The following is a 15,346-nucleotide window of genomic DNA, read 5'->3' on the forward strand; positions in this document are numbered from 1 at the left end:
GATAAGAATATTTGCACACAATTTTCATATCTGATTGAAGTCAAGTTCACTATTTCAACAGTTCTGGAATATTTACTCTTATTACAAGTTCATTTTTTGGAGGAAAAAAAGAAACAAAGACTATAAATTATAGGTGTAATTTATAATCCCACCTGATTTTTGACTCTGATGTTCTGTAGCAGATTCAGATAATGAGGCTGCAACAGACTTGAATATCTGTCGTCCACAACTTAAGAAAAATAAAAAGCAGTTATTTCTAATTTCTATTAAGTATTTTGGAATACTTTTCTTAAGTCTTGTGTTCTATTTCTATTAAGTATTTTGGAATACTTTTCTTAAGTCTTGTGTACACAAACATCCATTAAACAACTAATAGAATATCATTGAAGCAGCTTTTATACAGTTTTCACAATCATGCAATTTTAGCTGTATCCAAGAAGAAGGCTTAGAGGTCCAGGACTCTTTTCTATCCCCCCCCCAAGTGTCAGTGTCCCACACAGATTCACAGATAGTATACAGGTAGAAATGTCTACAAAACAGGAAGTTTCATAAAAAGCAGTCATGCCATCTTTTTTCTTACAGTTGGCTGCTAATATATAGGGTCATCATGGTGGAAAGATTAAGCAGGAGGAAAAACAGCCCCAAAATACAAAATATTGAGAGTGGTGAGAGCACAACTCAAATATTGAGATAAAAGAGTACTTAAGAAGCAATTAGGAAATAATGGCCCCTCTCAGTCTTCTACGAAAGAAATATCAAAGACAGAATATGATAAGAAATTTTATTCAGATGTTGGTATTCATACACATGAATCACTGATTAAATAAAAAGAGAGCATTACCTACTACATGTATAATTTGAAGATGTTCTAAGTTGTTGCTGATAATCTGAAGGACTAACTATGCATCCCACAGATTTATGCATATTAACACTCGACTTAGTAAGGAAATCGGCAGTATCAGGAAATTCTACAGGTGACCGGTGGTACACACTTGACAGAAATCCATTACTTGATGAAGCCACAGGGCTTAGATTTGGAGAAGTTCCTAAAGGCAACAGAGGCATAAAATGTTGGAAGTCATAAATATATTTTAAAGTGCAACTTGTGCATATTTAAGAACAGTGCCTTAAATTTTGCAGAAAATAAAAGATGACTGACAAAAATGAAAATGTATCATATCTCATAGCTGTTGCAGATAACAGAATCACACATACACTGGAAGTAATAGGCTGCAGAACCTCTCTGTTGTCTATTGGTTAACCAAAAATCTTAGATTCTCTTCTTATAGGGGTGAAGCAGATGTCTATGAGAAGCCCAAATGCAGGATAGATTTTCTGCTTCTAATCACCAGCAACTGGTATTCACAGCCTTATCCTCCATGAATCAGACTAATTCACCTTTAAAGCTGTCCAAGCTGGTGGCCATCACATCTTGCGGTAAAAAAGTTTGTAGCTGAATTGTGCACTGTGTAAAATAGCATGTATTTAGTCTGCACTGCATCTTCCGACATTCATTCAATAACCCCTGGTTCTAGTACAGTAAGAGAGAAAACTTACACCAAACATAATTTATACACCTCTATCATGTCTTCTCTTACTAGCCTTTTTGCTAAAATGCACAAACATTGTAACCTTTTTTCTTAGATGGATTGCTCCAGTTCCTTGATAATTTTCATTGCAGTTTTCTGCATCTTTTCCAGCTCTACAATATAATTTTTGAGGTGTGGTGACCAGAACGGTAAGCAGCATTTCAACTTTAGCTGCTCTATAGATTTGTAGCAGCTTGCTACTCCAGCCTGGTATGCAACTGGTATGCAACTGGTAATACAAGTTTTTTGGATAACTGTCATTATTTGTAATATGCAGGACAGATATTATACAAGTGAGACCTTCAACAAAATGTTGCAGTGTGAAGTCTTCTTGTTCAGAGTTCCAGCCAATCGGCCATGCTCTATTCTCTAGTACTCCATTCTACTCCCTCCTCTCATCCAATGTTCTGCCCTCTCACCTTCCCAACATAATCATAGAATCATAGAATCATAGAGTTGGAAGAGACCACAAGGGCCATCCAGTCCAACCCGCTGCCAAGCAGGAAACACCATCAAAGCATTCTTGACATATGCCTGTCAAGCCTCTGCTTAAAGACCTCCAAAGAAGGAGACTCCACCACACTCCTTGGTAGCAAATTCCACTGCCGAACAGCTCTTACTGTCAGGAAGTTCTTCCTAATGTTTAGGTGGAATCTTCTTTCTTGAAGTTTGAATCCATTGCTCCGTGTCCGCTTCTCTGGAGCAGCAGAAAACAACCTTTCTCCCTCCTCCATATGACATCCTTTCATATATTTGAACATGGCTATCATATCACCCCTTAACCTTCTCTTCTCCAGGCTAAACATACCCAGCTCCCTAAGCCGTTCCTCATAAGGCATCGTTTCCAGGCCTTTGACCATTTTGGTTGCCCTCTTCTGGACACGTTCCAGCTTGTCAGTATCCTTCTTGAACTGTGGTGCCCAGAACTGGACACAGTACTCCAGGTGAGGTCTGACCAGAGCAGAATACAGTGGTACTATTACTTCCCTAGATCTAGATGCTATACTCCTATTGATGCAGCCCAGAATTGCATTGGCTTTCTTAGCTGCTGCATCACACTGCTGACTCATGTCAAGTCTGTGGTCTACCAAGACTCTTAGGTCCTTTTCACATGTACTGCTCTCAAGCCAGGTGTCACCCATCCTGTATTTGTGCCTTTCATTTTTTTTGCCCAAGTGTAGTACTTTACATTTCTCCTTGTTAAAATTCATCTTGTTTGCTTTGGCCCAATTGTCTAATCTGTTAAGGTCATTTTGAAGTGTGATCCTGTCCTCTGGGGTATTAGCCACCCCTCCCAATTTGGTGTCGTCTGCAAACTTGCTCAGGATGCCCTCAAGCCCATCATCCAAGTCATTGATAAAGATGTTGAATAAGACTGGGCCCAAGACAGAACCCTGTGGCACCCCACTAGTCACTACTCTCCAGGATGAGGAGGAGCCATTGATGAGCACCCTTTGGGTTCGGTCAGTAAGCCAGTTACAAATCCACTGAATGGTAGCATTGTCTAGCCCACATTTTACCAGCTTCTTTACAAGAATATCATGGGGCACCTTGTCAAAGGCCTTGTCAAGCATTCCATGTTGACTGCTAATTCCTAACTTTGCTATTGGGGGGCTGTTTTCCCATTCACGGTTTTTTGCATACTTCTGCAAACCTTGGGGTTTCACCAAGCATGCTGATACCTCTCTCTTGTTCATGAGCAGTGACATTTTGGCTACACAAGAATGGGCACTTGGATAATTTTATCTACATTATTGATATTTATTTATTAAATTTCTATACCACTCTTCATCCAAGGATCACAGGGTGGTTTATAATATTATGAGTTTGCTGTTAGTATAGATGATAATATCCAGTGTTTCCAAGTCATTTGTAAAACATGCACTATCATATATGAACAAGCAACTAGATAGATGCTTAATGATAGCATGCTTATGAAAATCTTAACAAAATGAAATAATCTTATGTGAGATATATAGTGCTGTTATTTTTAAAAAATCGTATTACTCCAGAGACACTTCAACAAATTATCTATCATAAAATATAAATAACTAGTGTCATTGAGCCCGTTAAATAAACGGGCGCTAGAACATATGTGAGAGGAGCGGCGGGGCCGCGGCCTTCCCTCCCTCTCTGCGCTCGGCCGCAGGGCGCGCCGGGAATGCAAGTAAACGAACTCGCTCTCCTGTCGTGCCCCGCGGCCGAGCGCAGAGAGGGAGGGAAGCCGCGGCTCCGCGGCTCGTCTCACGGGCCAACAGGCGCTAGAACACATGTGAACTCGGCCACGGGACGCACCGGAAACGCAAGTAAAGCCGCTCCTCTCACGGGCCAGGGAGGGTTGTGAGGAGGAGGCGGCGGCGGCCCAAGATGGCGGCATTGGGCTCTGGGGCCGCGGTGGCGGGAGCTGGACTGGGCTCGTCCTTGTCATCGTCGGGTGGCGCAGCGGCCGCGGGGGGCGTCGTGGCTGCGTCGTCGTCCAAGTGTCTCTGTGTTCCAAGTCCCAACAGCTGTCCGTGGGGCACATGCGCAGTAGCGCAAACCCAGGAACACAGGGACTGGACGCAGAGACACTTGGACTTTATTATATAGGATTATAAAGTAGTAATATGTTTTAATCTTACCAGCTCGTCTGGAGCTTGTATTATGAGTCAGGGTCACTGAAGATGATCTTTGTTTTGGTATTGTCAACAGGTTCATGTTGAAAGGCCCATTTGGATAAGATCCTTGGCTAATTGAAAACAGAAAAAAGTATTATTATACTCAATAAAAGGTAGGTACACGTATTTTAATCTTCTAATTAAAATATAAACAATCAAAGCAAAATTTGAGTTAAATGCACCATGTGCACAAGGATCTCTAGATGCAGGTACAGAATCAACGGCTATAATAAAGAGCACTTAAAATTAAGAGGAAGCCTTCAAAAATTAGTTATCTTAACTTGCATGAGTCTTCTTTAAAAACAGTTAAAATTTTGAACAGAAAGATTGCCAAGTATCTAAGATGGCAATCACATAAACCTGAAATGTGAGATACACTGAAGACATTGTCATCCAGCTCTCCAGAGTCACCAGGAGTGATACTCTGCTCACAGGATGCTCCAACTAGAATAAAGTTTTATCTGAAGGATTTAACATGAGCAACACCAGAACTTAATGCCACTTTTAGCAGCTCATCCCAGAAAAATGTGAAATGTGACATTAATGTATTTGCATCAGCTTCCTCCTACTAAAGAAGCTTCTTTTAATCCGCAGTAGCACTCTTTCAGAAAAGAAATGGGCAGAACAGTCCAAACGCCTGATCTACTGTTTTGGAAGGAGTTTAGATGGAACAGAAATGTCATTAAGAGTACTCAGTGGAAACCCCCAAGATGGAACACTTTGGGGACAGGGCTGGCACAGCATCCACTGGATCCTGAGTCAGCCCTGCTACCTACATGATGGCAACAGGCCAAACCCAGTAAAGGGCTATATTTCCCCTCCCATTTCACCCCTCCCTGGCCAACGCCAGCAGTGCTGATGTGGATGTGGTGCTGGCTGTGGCACTCCATCAAGCCCCTCCAGTGCCAACCAGGGTTTAGAAAGTTGTTCTTTCAGTTGAAAATTCTGAATAGGTCATTCCAAAGCATATTTAGCAAGATCTAAATAGGTGAATAGGTATTGATCAATGCTATTGCTGATTTATTCAAATGTAATGCTACATAGCATTAAGGAAATACTCTTTTACGTTCTATGCTCAGTACTTTTCACCTTTGATAACTGACTATAAACTGACACTTATGTTGCTAAAGCATGCCATCTGCTGTTTGAAAGCTTGAAGATACATACACAGCACAATATTTAATATACATGCTGTCTAATTCAGAAAGCATTCAGAGCCTGCTATTTTATTTTCTGGGTGGAGAAAGCAATTTTAAAATACATTTTGCATAAACCTCAAACAGCAATTTCCTTCCCTTATTTTTTTATTTATAAAAATATTTACAGACCATCCCTCATATAAAATAGCAGGGTGGTGTAGAACAAAATTTGTAAGTGCAAAAAACAAACAACAACAACAAAAACCACATAAAAACAATACAGAATGATCACAGAAATGATTGGTTCTTTAAAAAGCTTAAACCATTGAACAGGCCTGCCAACATATTTTAATGGTATCTGCATCTTAACGGTCTACTGGTTAGCCCCTTGATCATCTACCTGTAAAATAATAAAACAGGTAACACGTTGTGAAAAATCTTGTCATGAAGTGTGAGGGTTTAAGTTTACTTAGGATAAAAGATATATACTATCAATTACTTGTTTATAATGAGTCATATGTTGTCTCTTATGTAACTGGAAAATTTAAAACTGGTTTAATTTATTGCTTTCACTAAATAATATGCAGAGTCTGGCACTGGAGGGACATGCTCCCTAAAATGAACAAATGGGCCTTAGAAACTAGACCATCTTATGTTCTGGAGACAATATCAGGTTCTAGCAATGGAGAAGAAAAAACCCAGAAATAAATGACAGCTTTAATTTCCTCCTAAGATCTGTCAAAATCTGCCCTAACTGGTAGGACAAACATGGCACATATCCTCAGCATTTCAACATCTTCTCTCCCAAGGACAAAATAGTGGGAATACAGCAATTCTCTACCAAAGGTCTTGCAGGCAGCTGTCTTTCTAAGGCCCAGGGGCGGATACGGCCCAATCGCCTTCTAAATCCGGCCCGCAGACGGTCCGGGAATCAGCATTTTTTTACATGAGAAGAATGTGTCCTTTTATTCAAAATGCATCTCTGGGTTATTTGTGGGGCATAGGAATTTGTTCATCCCCCCCCCCCCAAATAATAGTCTGGGCCCCCACAAGGTCTGAGGGACAGTGGACCGTCCCCCTGCTGAAAAAGTTTGCTGACCCCTGGAGTAGAGTAATGGAGCTGGAGTGCATGTAGCTATGATCTCTCACTGCTGCCTACCTACTTGCAGCAGCCAGGCTTGTTTCTTCTTTCCTGAATGTGTTGAGTCCCTGAATCTGCCATCATTTCCCAAACTCTCTTCCAGGACTAACATCTCTGAAACAGCAGTTGTCCCATCGTATAACTACAGTCAAACCTCGGTTGTCGAACAAAATCCGTTCCAGAAGCCCTTTCGGCTTCCAAAATGTTAGACAACCGAAGTGCGGCTTCTGATTGGTTGCAGGAGCTTTCTGCACTCAAGCGGAAGCCGCATCAGATGTTCGGCTTCCAAAAAACCTTTGAAAACTGGAGCATTTACTTCCGGGTTTTCGGTGTTTGGGAGCCGAAACATTCAAAAACAGAGGCGTTCAGGATCCAAGGTTTGACTGTACTATAAATGGCTACATTTTGCACAAACCACCAGCAGCGTTGGGGAATATAGCCTATCTGCTACAGCTGGCCACAGCTAGATTCGCAGGCAAGCTGCACAAATTATAAAGGTAGCTACAGGAGTCTAGATTCTGAATGTTCTCTTTGTCTTGAGACTGGGATGAGATACCAAACAAGGTCAGTGGAACAGTTTTTAATCTTCATATGATAGCTCATAAAAGTGGTGCATTTTTAGCTTTACAGGAGGCAGGAAGACTGTTATCAAGCACTGCAGTGCTCCAACCTCCTACTTTCTTTGCCAGTGCAGAGAAAAGAACTTCTCCTATACAGTATATATGGATCTCAAGGTTAGGAACAAATTATTATCTGTTGTAATATTTGGGAAAAGTGTAAAAACTGATCTAGTTACTAACTACAATTCAAAACAAGCAGAAAACCAATAAATCTGTGATGATTACTGCACCATAAGACTTTCAAGAGCAAAACAAAAGTAGAGCAGTGTGTTATTGTCAGCCACTCCTGTTATATTACTGTATTTTCCTATGTTTCAGCCCAAGAGAGAGATGGATGGATGGATCTTCTTTCACTATCTCATAAATGGTGCCTATACAGAATGTTACGATTTATCTTTCATCGTAATTTCCTTTAAAACTTTAAGTTCAGAATTAGTGGTTGCCATCAAATATTAACTGCATATCCAAGTGCCATACTTCAAATATCCTGGATGAACAAAGCTATACAAGCATACTTTATTAGTTTTAAACATTTGATTGCAGCACTTATGCAAAATTAATTCAATTCAATTCAAAATATTTTATATGAAAAACATCGTCTGTCCTTCTTCCAAACCCAACTCAACTTTTAATTTCAGTACTTAAGAAATACTTCATAATACTGTGAATTCTATAGTGATAAGATATTTACCTTGAAGAATTATACTCATGATGCAATCTTTTACCATTATTGCGTTCCCACCTAGAAGATGGTTCCATGGGCAGTGAGACCAAAGTTCCTGAACTCCGCCTTAACTGTGGTGTTGGTAAGCTATTTCGGCTGTTTAGCCCCTGTTGAACAAGTTGATAAAGTTTACATTATTCTGATAAAACAGGTTCACAGCTGTCTTCTTCACTTCCGTGGTAATATACACTTTTACTAAATTTAAGTATTGCTCAGTTTAAATCAAGTGTATTAAGCTATATTATAAATGGCTGAACTGATTTAACTTTAAACAGCTATATAGAAAAATATATAGTTGAATCCTGGATAAATGTCTAGCTCTTTTGTCCCATTTGCATTGCTACCCTGTTCCCTAAAGGAACGGTTCGCAATAATAATTCTATAGTATAATGAACTTTTGGTAGCAAAGCCTCTGATACTGATTGGTTGAGCTGGAAGGATACATAATATTGTTCAGTGTCTCAATAAATTACTGTATTTTTCCATGTATAAGACTAGGTTTCCCCCCTAAAAAATAATGTCCAAAATTTGGGGGTGTCTTATACAGATAGACTTCCCCCCCCCATTTTCTTAAATTGGAGTCCCCAAAAATAGGGGGCATCTTATAGACAGAAAAATACGGTTTGTTTTTTTAACCCAGCATCTAAAAGGAATAGAAATTTGTCAGTTTGAATAGAATTAACTATAATTTACACTAGAAGAATAGGAAAACTACCACATATGGGGGAAATTGCACTTAGAGGTATTCTGATATATATATTGACCTTATGCAGTTTACGGTCCCCTCTTTCAGATGAGTCTTCCATTTCTGGACAGGTATAAAAGCCCGGAAAGGAGGTAAACATGTTAGCCTTTGGCCTGCATGAGCCTGCAAAAGCGCTTATCAAGCTATTGATGTTTCGGAGGGAAGAAATCACATGTGGAGGAAGGACTGGATCATTCAGAAGGTCAGCCATCATGTTGCGAGTCTCATTTAGTACAGAAAAATCAACTCCAGTTCCACTGCAAACATTCTAAAACAGAGAGACATGCTGTTAGCTATCAACAACAAAAGGCTTTTGTTATTGTATGGTCAATTTATCAAAATATTAAAAGAAATTGAGATATGGATTTCAGTAAGATGCACAAACATAATACATTAAACTGAATGGATTTTTAGATACACAGATATCCACAAACAATGCTCATCTAAGTATTCTGTAATATTAAATTAATTAATACAGACCATTTGATGTAAGGTCATTTATTTACAATTTAGCAGAAAAATAATTTCAAATTGTACCATTTATTCCTTTCTCCACACATAGACTGAAGAAAAGGTGAATTTCCTACATGTAGGCTTATTACTTAAAAGAGTTAGCAAATCTCCTGCTGTTCTTTGTTGAAATAATACCATATTTTCTGAACAAAGTACAATATTTTATACCTGGGAAAACAAGATACTTAACCCCAATATGCTATATGCACTGCTACTCACTATGTGGGGAAATCTTACTGTTTCTTTTTTTCATTGCATTGTAATAAGCAGTAAAGTTTTACACCTCCCTCTGAGACTGTGCCTGTGTAAGGCTAACTTCTCCTCCGCCCTCTTCATGCTTCTCCTGGTTCTTGGGAGAGCTGGGGGGGGGGGGCGGAGAGCTTGTCTCAGTAGGACAGGGAGGCACCTGTCCCTCTACACTAGCTGCTCTTGCCTCTTGGCCTCCCTCCTCTCCTGCTTCAGCTTCTACCTCTGATTCTGGACTGCTCTCTGCCACAGACTCCCTCTGCTCACTATTACCTTTACAGCTTCTGACACCTCCCCTTCCCAGGCTTCTCCCTTTCTCACTCTGATGACTTATCATTGTCCCCAAACTCTGAGCTTTCTTCCCTGGGTGGTTCCCTAGCTGGTTCCTCTCATCATTTCTCTGCATCCAACCAGCCCATGACAATGATACTTGGGTACTGTGCTAAATGAAATCACCAGGCCCCAGGCTCTGAGCCTTCTTTCCTTGGGGGCTCCCCAACTGGTTCTTCCCTCTGCGTCCAACCAGTCTGTGACAAGGTGGTACTACCTCTAGCACTGGTTTGTGCAGTTCTACTTGGAGTCCCTCATTCGCCTTTTCAAACTGAGTCTTTATGTATAGGAGGAAGAAAGAGCCCAAGCCTGATGCTTCCACAGTGTCTCTCTTGTGCAAAATTGCAAAACTGCATTACAGAGGGAGAGGGAAAGAGAAAGAACAGGAGGAGGCAAGCCAAGCACAACTGTCTCTCTAGAAAGTCCATCAAGCCTAGAGTACAGCTTTCAGAAGTGTAGAACACAGAAGTGTTTCCTCCTTATTTCTGAAAAAGAAAGAGGTAGAAGAGAGGCAGCCCCACCACGTAGCCTTTCAAAAACAGCCATTTTAAAGCCGGGCTCTATGTAGAAGGTAGAGTACATAGTGGTTTCACTTTCTGGAGGGGAAGGCTCATCCTATCTAAATGCTATGACTGAGTTGGTTTGAGGGACAGAATATAGGGAGGAAACAGCTAGTATAGCAAACACAGAGTGGCTAGCTTGATTTGCATTCTTTCTCATCTCTTCTCCAACCTAATCCGCACCACAGGAGGCTAAAGTCAGAAAAACACACTCAAATCCAGCCAACCTTCAAGATAGCAGAGCACAGATCATCTCCTTTCCAGAATAAATAGGGGAAAGCCACAAATAGCTAGGGTAGCCAGAGACAAAACCCAGAGCAGGGCTCCTCTTTTGTGTAAAAGAGGGAATTGGGGTGCATCAGGTATTAGGGGAGGGGTAGTACCTCTGGAGGGGGACACATTATTCCTTCTGGGATAGTTTGTCCACCTTTAGTCCCCACTCTGCACTCAGCTCTCACCTGTGGCTCCTAAAACCTGCCAGCATGCAAAAGCAGCCACACCCCAGGAAATGGCTTTGACTGGCAGCTAAACCAGGTGAGGGGAGATGATGGTTCTCAAACCCTCAGTGAGATAGGGGCTTCCCTACATGTAAAGACAGGCTCCAGCAGATTGAGTGGGCAAGACCAATAGTGGGTCCAATGGTCAAAAAGACAGTTTCTGCATGTGCTGTAGTGGAAGAGAGGGGCAGATAAGACCTGTCAACCTGGGAAGAAAGCCCATTTAGGAATAGGAAAACTCTGATCCTAAACCTCTGCTGCCTTGTGGGACACTTTGGAAGAAATGGCTAAGGAGTAAACCCTGCCCAAATTCAGAGTCCTTAAGACGGTTGGATGGCGCATTGTACACCCCATTCAAGCAATTCCTGCAGCCAAGCTATTTCCAAATGTCTTGCTCTGCTTTCCTTTAGACCACATCAAGACAGATGGATGCAAGAAGAGGGAATTTCAACATTTGTTCTGGGTTGTCCTTCCTCCTATTCCAGGGAGGGGGAGAGAATCTACCCCATGCTCTATACCAGGGTAGGGGGAATGAAATTATTTTAAGTAAAGTTCTACTGTACTCTGAAGGATGTATATTGGGATCCTCTCTCTTCCCCTTCTAAGAAGGGGAGTGTTCACAAAAATGAGTTGTCTGGCTGGTTGCCCGGAGGGAATTTTCATTCACCCCAGGCTCCCAGATGAATGATTATTTGCTAGCCTGGTCTAAGGCTCTCCAACTCTCTATATTCCTTTTGTTGTTCATTATGTTCTCCTGGATGGAGAAGATGCAGATAGGACTCAATATTCCCTTTTTCTAATGTACGATTATGCCCATTGTAGGCCTGTCTATGTGCATCCCTACATGATCCTGAAACTACAAACTAATGATTGCCTTGACGGTTGCTTCTGGGGAAAATGAAAGATACAGATTGATTTTTCTTTTAAATCTTAGTACAGTACTAGTTCTGCCTCTTTAAACATTTTAAACATTACACAATTATTATTCTGAAACAGCTGGCCTACGTACATCACCTTAATGTCCTGTCTTATGAAAGTGGGATGACAGTTCTTATTTCAACTGTGCATCAGGTCTCAAATTTAAATCAAAGTTTGTGACCAAACCCTGGAATTAGGGACTAATTAAAAAGTAAGTTTACATTATTCTGGGCCTATAGTCTATAAATATTCACTCCCATCTTTGTGTTTGAAGTGGGGGGAAAGTAAAATAACACACCAGAGATATGTGAGTGGATCTCCCAACACACACAAACACACACACACACACACACACACACACACACACACACACACGGGGTTAGAGACAATTTATTGGATCAGAGATGTGGTCCTGGGTGAGGGGAGTGTAATAACTCCTATAACTTAATGTATTTTATTCCTAGTACATTAAACCTTGTGAGTTAAATGTAATATTTCTATCGGACAGATGAAAAGCCCACCAGCGTCAAATGTTGTGAGAGGCAAGGGAGCATTACCATCTCACACCAGACACTGAATGTAGATGTTGTTGTTGTTTAGTCGTTTAGTCGTGTACGACTCTTCATGACCCCAGGGACCATAGCACGCCAGGCACTCCTGTCTTGCACTGCCTCCCGCAGTTTGGTCAAACTCATGTTCGTAGCTTCGAGACCACTGTCCAACCATCTTGTCCTCTGCCGTCCCCTTCTCCTAGTGCCCTCCATCTTTCCCAACATCAAGGTCTTTTCCAAGGATTCTTCTCTTCTCATGAGGTGGCCAAAGTATTGGAGCCTCAGCTTCACGATCTGTCCTTCCAGGGAGCACTCAGGGCTGATTTCCTTAAGAATGGATATCAGCCCTGAGTGCTCACTGGAAGGACAGATCGTGAAGCTGAGATAGGCCAGGACAAACCCAGACCTGCCCTGGGAAGCCCAGACTTATCTGGCTATATATCATATACAAATAACCATTTCTAAATCAGTTTGTGCCATCACATCTATTTCATGGCCAAGTTTCCTACAACAGACAGCCAAGTCCTGTGTCAGAGGCCTTTAGTACAATTTGCAGAAGCTCTACTCTTCTGCCAAGTTAGAAAAGAGACTTTGATTTCTGAGTCAAAACTACTGTTTTTGGCATGGATCTTCTGCGCCTACTTAAAATACAGCCTACCTGCTTATTGCTTGGGCAAGTATATGACAAAAGAACTCTCCTGCTCTTTTTATTTGAATGCAAATCTATGCTGTTTTAATGAAAAGCTGCACCTCCTGAAATCCTGTTCAGCAATTAGAGATGTAGGAACCCTGTTCTCTTATGCATCTGGTAATCCTAGGGGAGATTATAACTTCTCCCATTCCAGATTCATGTTTGCTCTGGATGGGTTTACACTCCCTCTGAAGGAGCAAGTACAAAGCTTAGGGGTGCTTCTGTATCCATTATTGTCTCTTGAGGCTTGAGTGGCCTCAGTGGCATGGAGTACTGGTACCTTTCATCAGCTGCACACCTAGCTGCACGCTTATCTGGACTGGAACAGCCTTGCTTCTGTTGTCTATGTTCTGGTAACCTCTAGGAGAGATAGCTAATGGATTCCAAGTGCAACTGCCAGCTTCCAGTCTCTAACAACTTAGATCTTTGAGGCTGGATGCTGGGCCTGGGTGAAAAAGGGAAGGACCAACACATTTTCTGGATTGTCAGAAATGTCTACACATTCTGGAAGAGAGAGAGACAGTAACAGTCAAAGTACTTGGAAGAATAATAACAGATGAAAGAGATAAGAGAGTTTTATGAGGATGAGTGCCTGGAAGAGTTGACATAAATAAATCACAAGTTGAAATGTTTCTACATGAAATAGCAGAGGTGAGAACAGATAAAATGAGAATGCAGAGCAAATTCAGAGATGCAGTTCAAGCAGCCTTGCCAGAGAAAGTGCAGGAACTATAGCAGTTTAGTTTAGAGGCTCCAGCTACACCTAAGAACCAATGTGAGACTTTTGAAAGTCAGTGTAAAATCACTGTTTAGAGAATCACTACTCCACAGTTTTCTGGTTTGGATAGAGCAGTAAACTATGGCTTGCTCAATCCAGGAAGTTATTGATTAATTGGAACACATGAGGGGGAAGAGAGGCGAGGGTGGAGGTATGCTACCCAAAGACCTGATTGTGCAATATCATATACTGGTTATATTTAGATATACTAACCTGATAATGAGGTTTATACCACTGCTTTAAGTCCCAGTCCCAAAGGATCATCTGTAAGACAAGAAAACAGGAAGTTAAAAACAAACAATAAATATTTTGCAAATAAAAAACTTGTTACTACTGTATCTATCTATTATTTATTTCAAAATGACTAGATTAACAGTATAGCATTCAGTTGCTGTAGTTACACTCCAATAAGCATAACCAAGTGAAAAAGGAACTGTACGTAATGCACTTAAGTCTGCTTAGCACAGTTATTGAAACTTAATTATGTGGTAGTAGCAGTATTATTATTACAGTGGTGCCTCGCTAGACGAATTTAATTCGTTCCACGGGTCTTTTCTTATAACGAAAAATTCGTCTAGCGAATCCCATAGGAATGCATTGAAATTTTTTTGCCCATAGGAACGCATTAATTGAATTCCAATGCATTCCTATGGGAAACCGCGATTCGCTAGACGAATTTTTCGTAAAACGAATTTGTCTAGCGAGGCAACCTCTGCTAGAAAAAACATTTCGTCAAGCGGAAATTTCGTTAAGCAGGGCATTCGTTAAGCGGGGCACCACTGTATTCCTCTTCTTGTGAATTTCCCTATTTAATGTGCCAAACCAAGCTTTCAAGTATTAGAATACAAATTATAGCTATAATTAAGATACTTCTTACTGAAAAACCCACCAAAAGATACAGGCCCCAATTTAGCAAGAGGCAATTACCTTAGGACACTTCCAAGAAGCTGCTGCAGGAGGGAGGGAAATCCCCTGCATCTGGCAGCCCTGGGAAGAGAATCCAAGCACTGTGCTCATAAAGTTCCCTCATCTATTTGCCCATACAGTACAGAAGGAAACAATCCAGAATGTCTTCCTCAAACCTACTTCAGAGAAAGGAAAACTATCTAAATCGACCCACACAGCTCCTTTCAAACTTCTGCTGCATGGATTATTTGATTTCATATAATACTTAATTACTTAAAATTCAAAACTATATTAAAAATTACAGTATAAATTGTTCACAAAAATGTCAACATTGGTACACTTAGATTTTTAAAAAATACTTAGTACTAATAATCACTAGCCAGGAGAAGAGAATATATCTCACTGTAGGTACAAGTCCCTCCACTATGATTTAGCCTAGACAAGTTGAGAGATGGCTCAAATTCAAATGAAGGAAAACTCTAGTTGAATGCAACTGAACACTGGTGAGGGCTCATCACCAAGCCTATCTGGTGGCAGTGAAGGCAGCAAATAACGCATACTTTGCTGCCTCCAATGCATTCTCATTTGAGTTGTCCAACAGAGCTTTTCCAGGTATTGTGGAACCTTTTATAGTCTGGCCTGAAGGAGATGACAGAACAGATGGTAGCTCCCTGTGACTTGTTTGCAAAGCTTTGTGAGAATCAAATTGCTTGCATCCACTGGGACCCTGACTCCACTGTT

The 15,346-nt window shown here is 41.0% G+C and overlaps 1 protein-coding gene across 1 annotated transcript in view; it reads right to left on the bottom strand.

The window, feature by feature from the left end:
- Positions 1 to 15,346, bottom strand: part of PDE3B (phosphodiesterase 3B) — a 65,078-nt gene that overhangs the window by 24,226 nt on the left and 25,506 nt on the right. Inside the window, exons 2-7 of the mRNA XM_035128201.3 lie at positions 13,913 to 13,963; positions 8,635 to 8,883; positions 7,838 to 7,977; positions 4,211 to 4,317; positions 842 to 1,046; positions 153 to 229 (exon numbers count right to left, since the gene is read on the bottom strand). Of these exons, the coding sequence (XP_034984092.3) occupies positions 153 to 229; positions 842 to 1,046; positions 4,211 to 4,317; positions 7,838 to 7,977; positions 8,635 to 8,883; positions 13,913 to 13,963 (829 nt within the window). The remainder of the gene's footprint in view (positions 1 to 152; positions 230 to 841; positions 1,047 to 4,210; positions 4,318 to 7,837; positions 7,978 to 8,634; positions 8,884 to 13,912; positions 13,964 to 15,346) is intronic.

This window comes from Zootoca vivipara, chromosome 1 (genome assembly GCF_965207765.1).
Source record: "Zootoca vivipara chromosome 1, rZooViv2.hap1.1, whole genome shotgun sequence".
Lineage (NCBI taxonomy): Eukaryota > Metazoa > Chordata > Lepidosauria > Squamata > Lacertidae > Zootoca > Zootoca vivipara.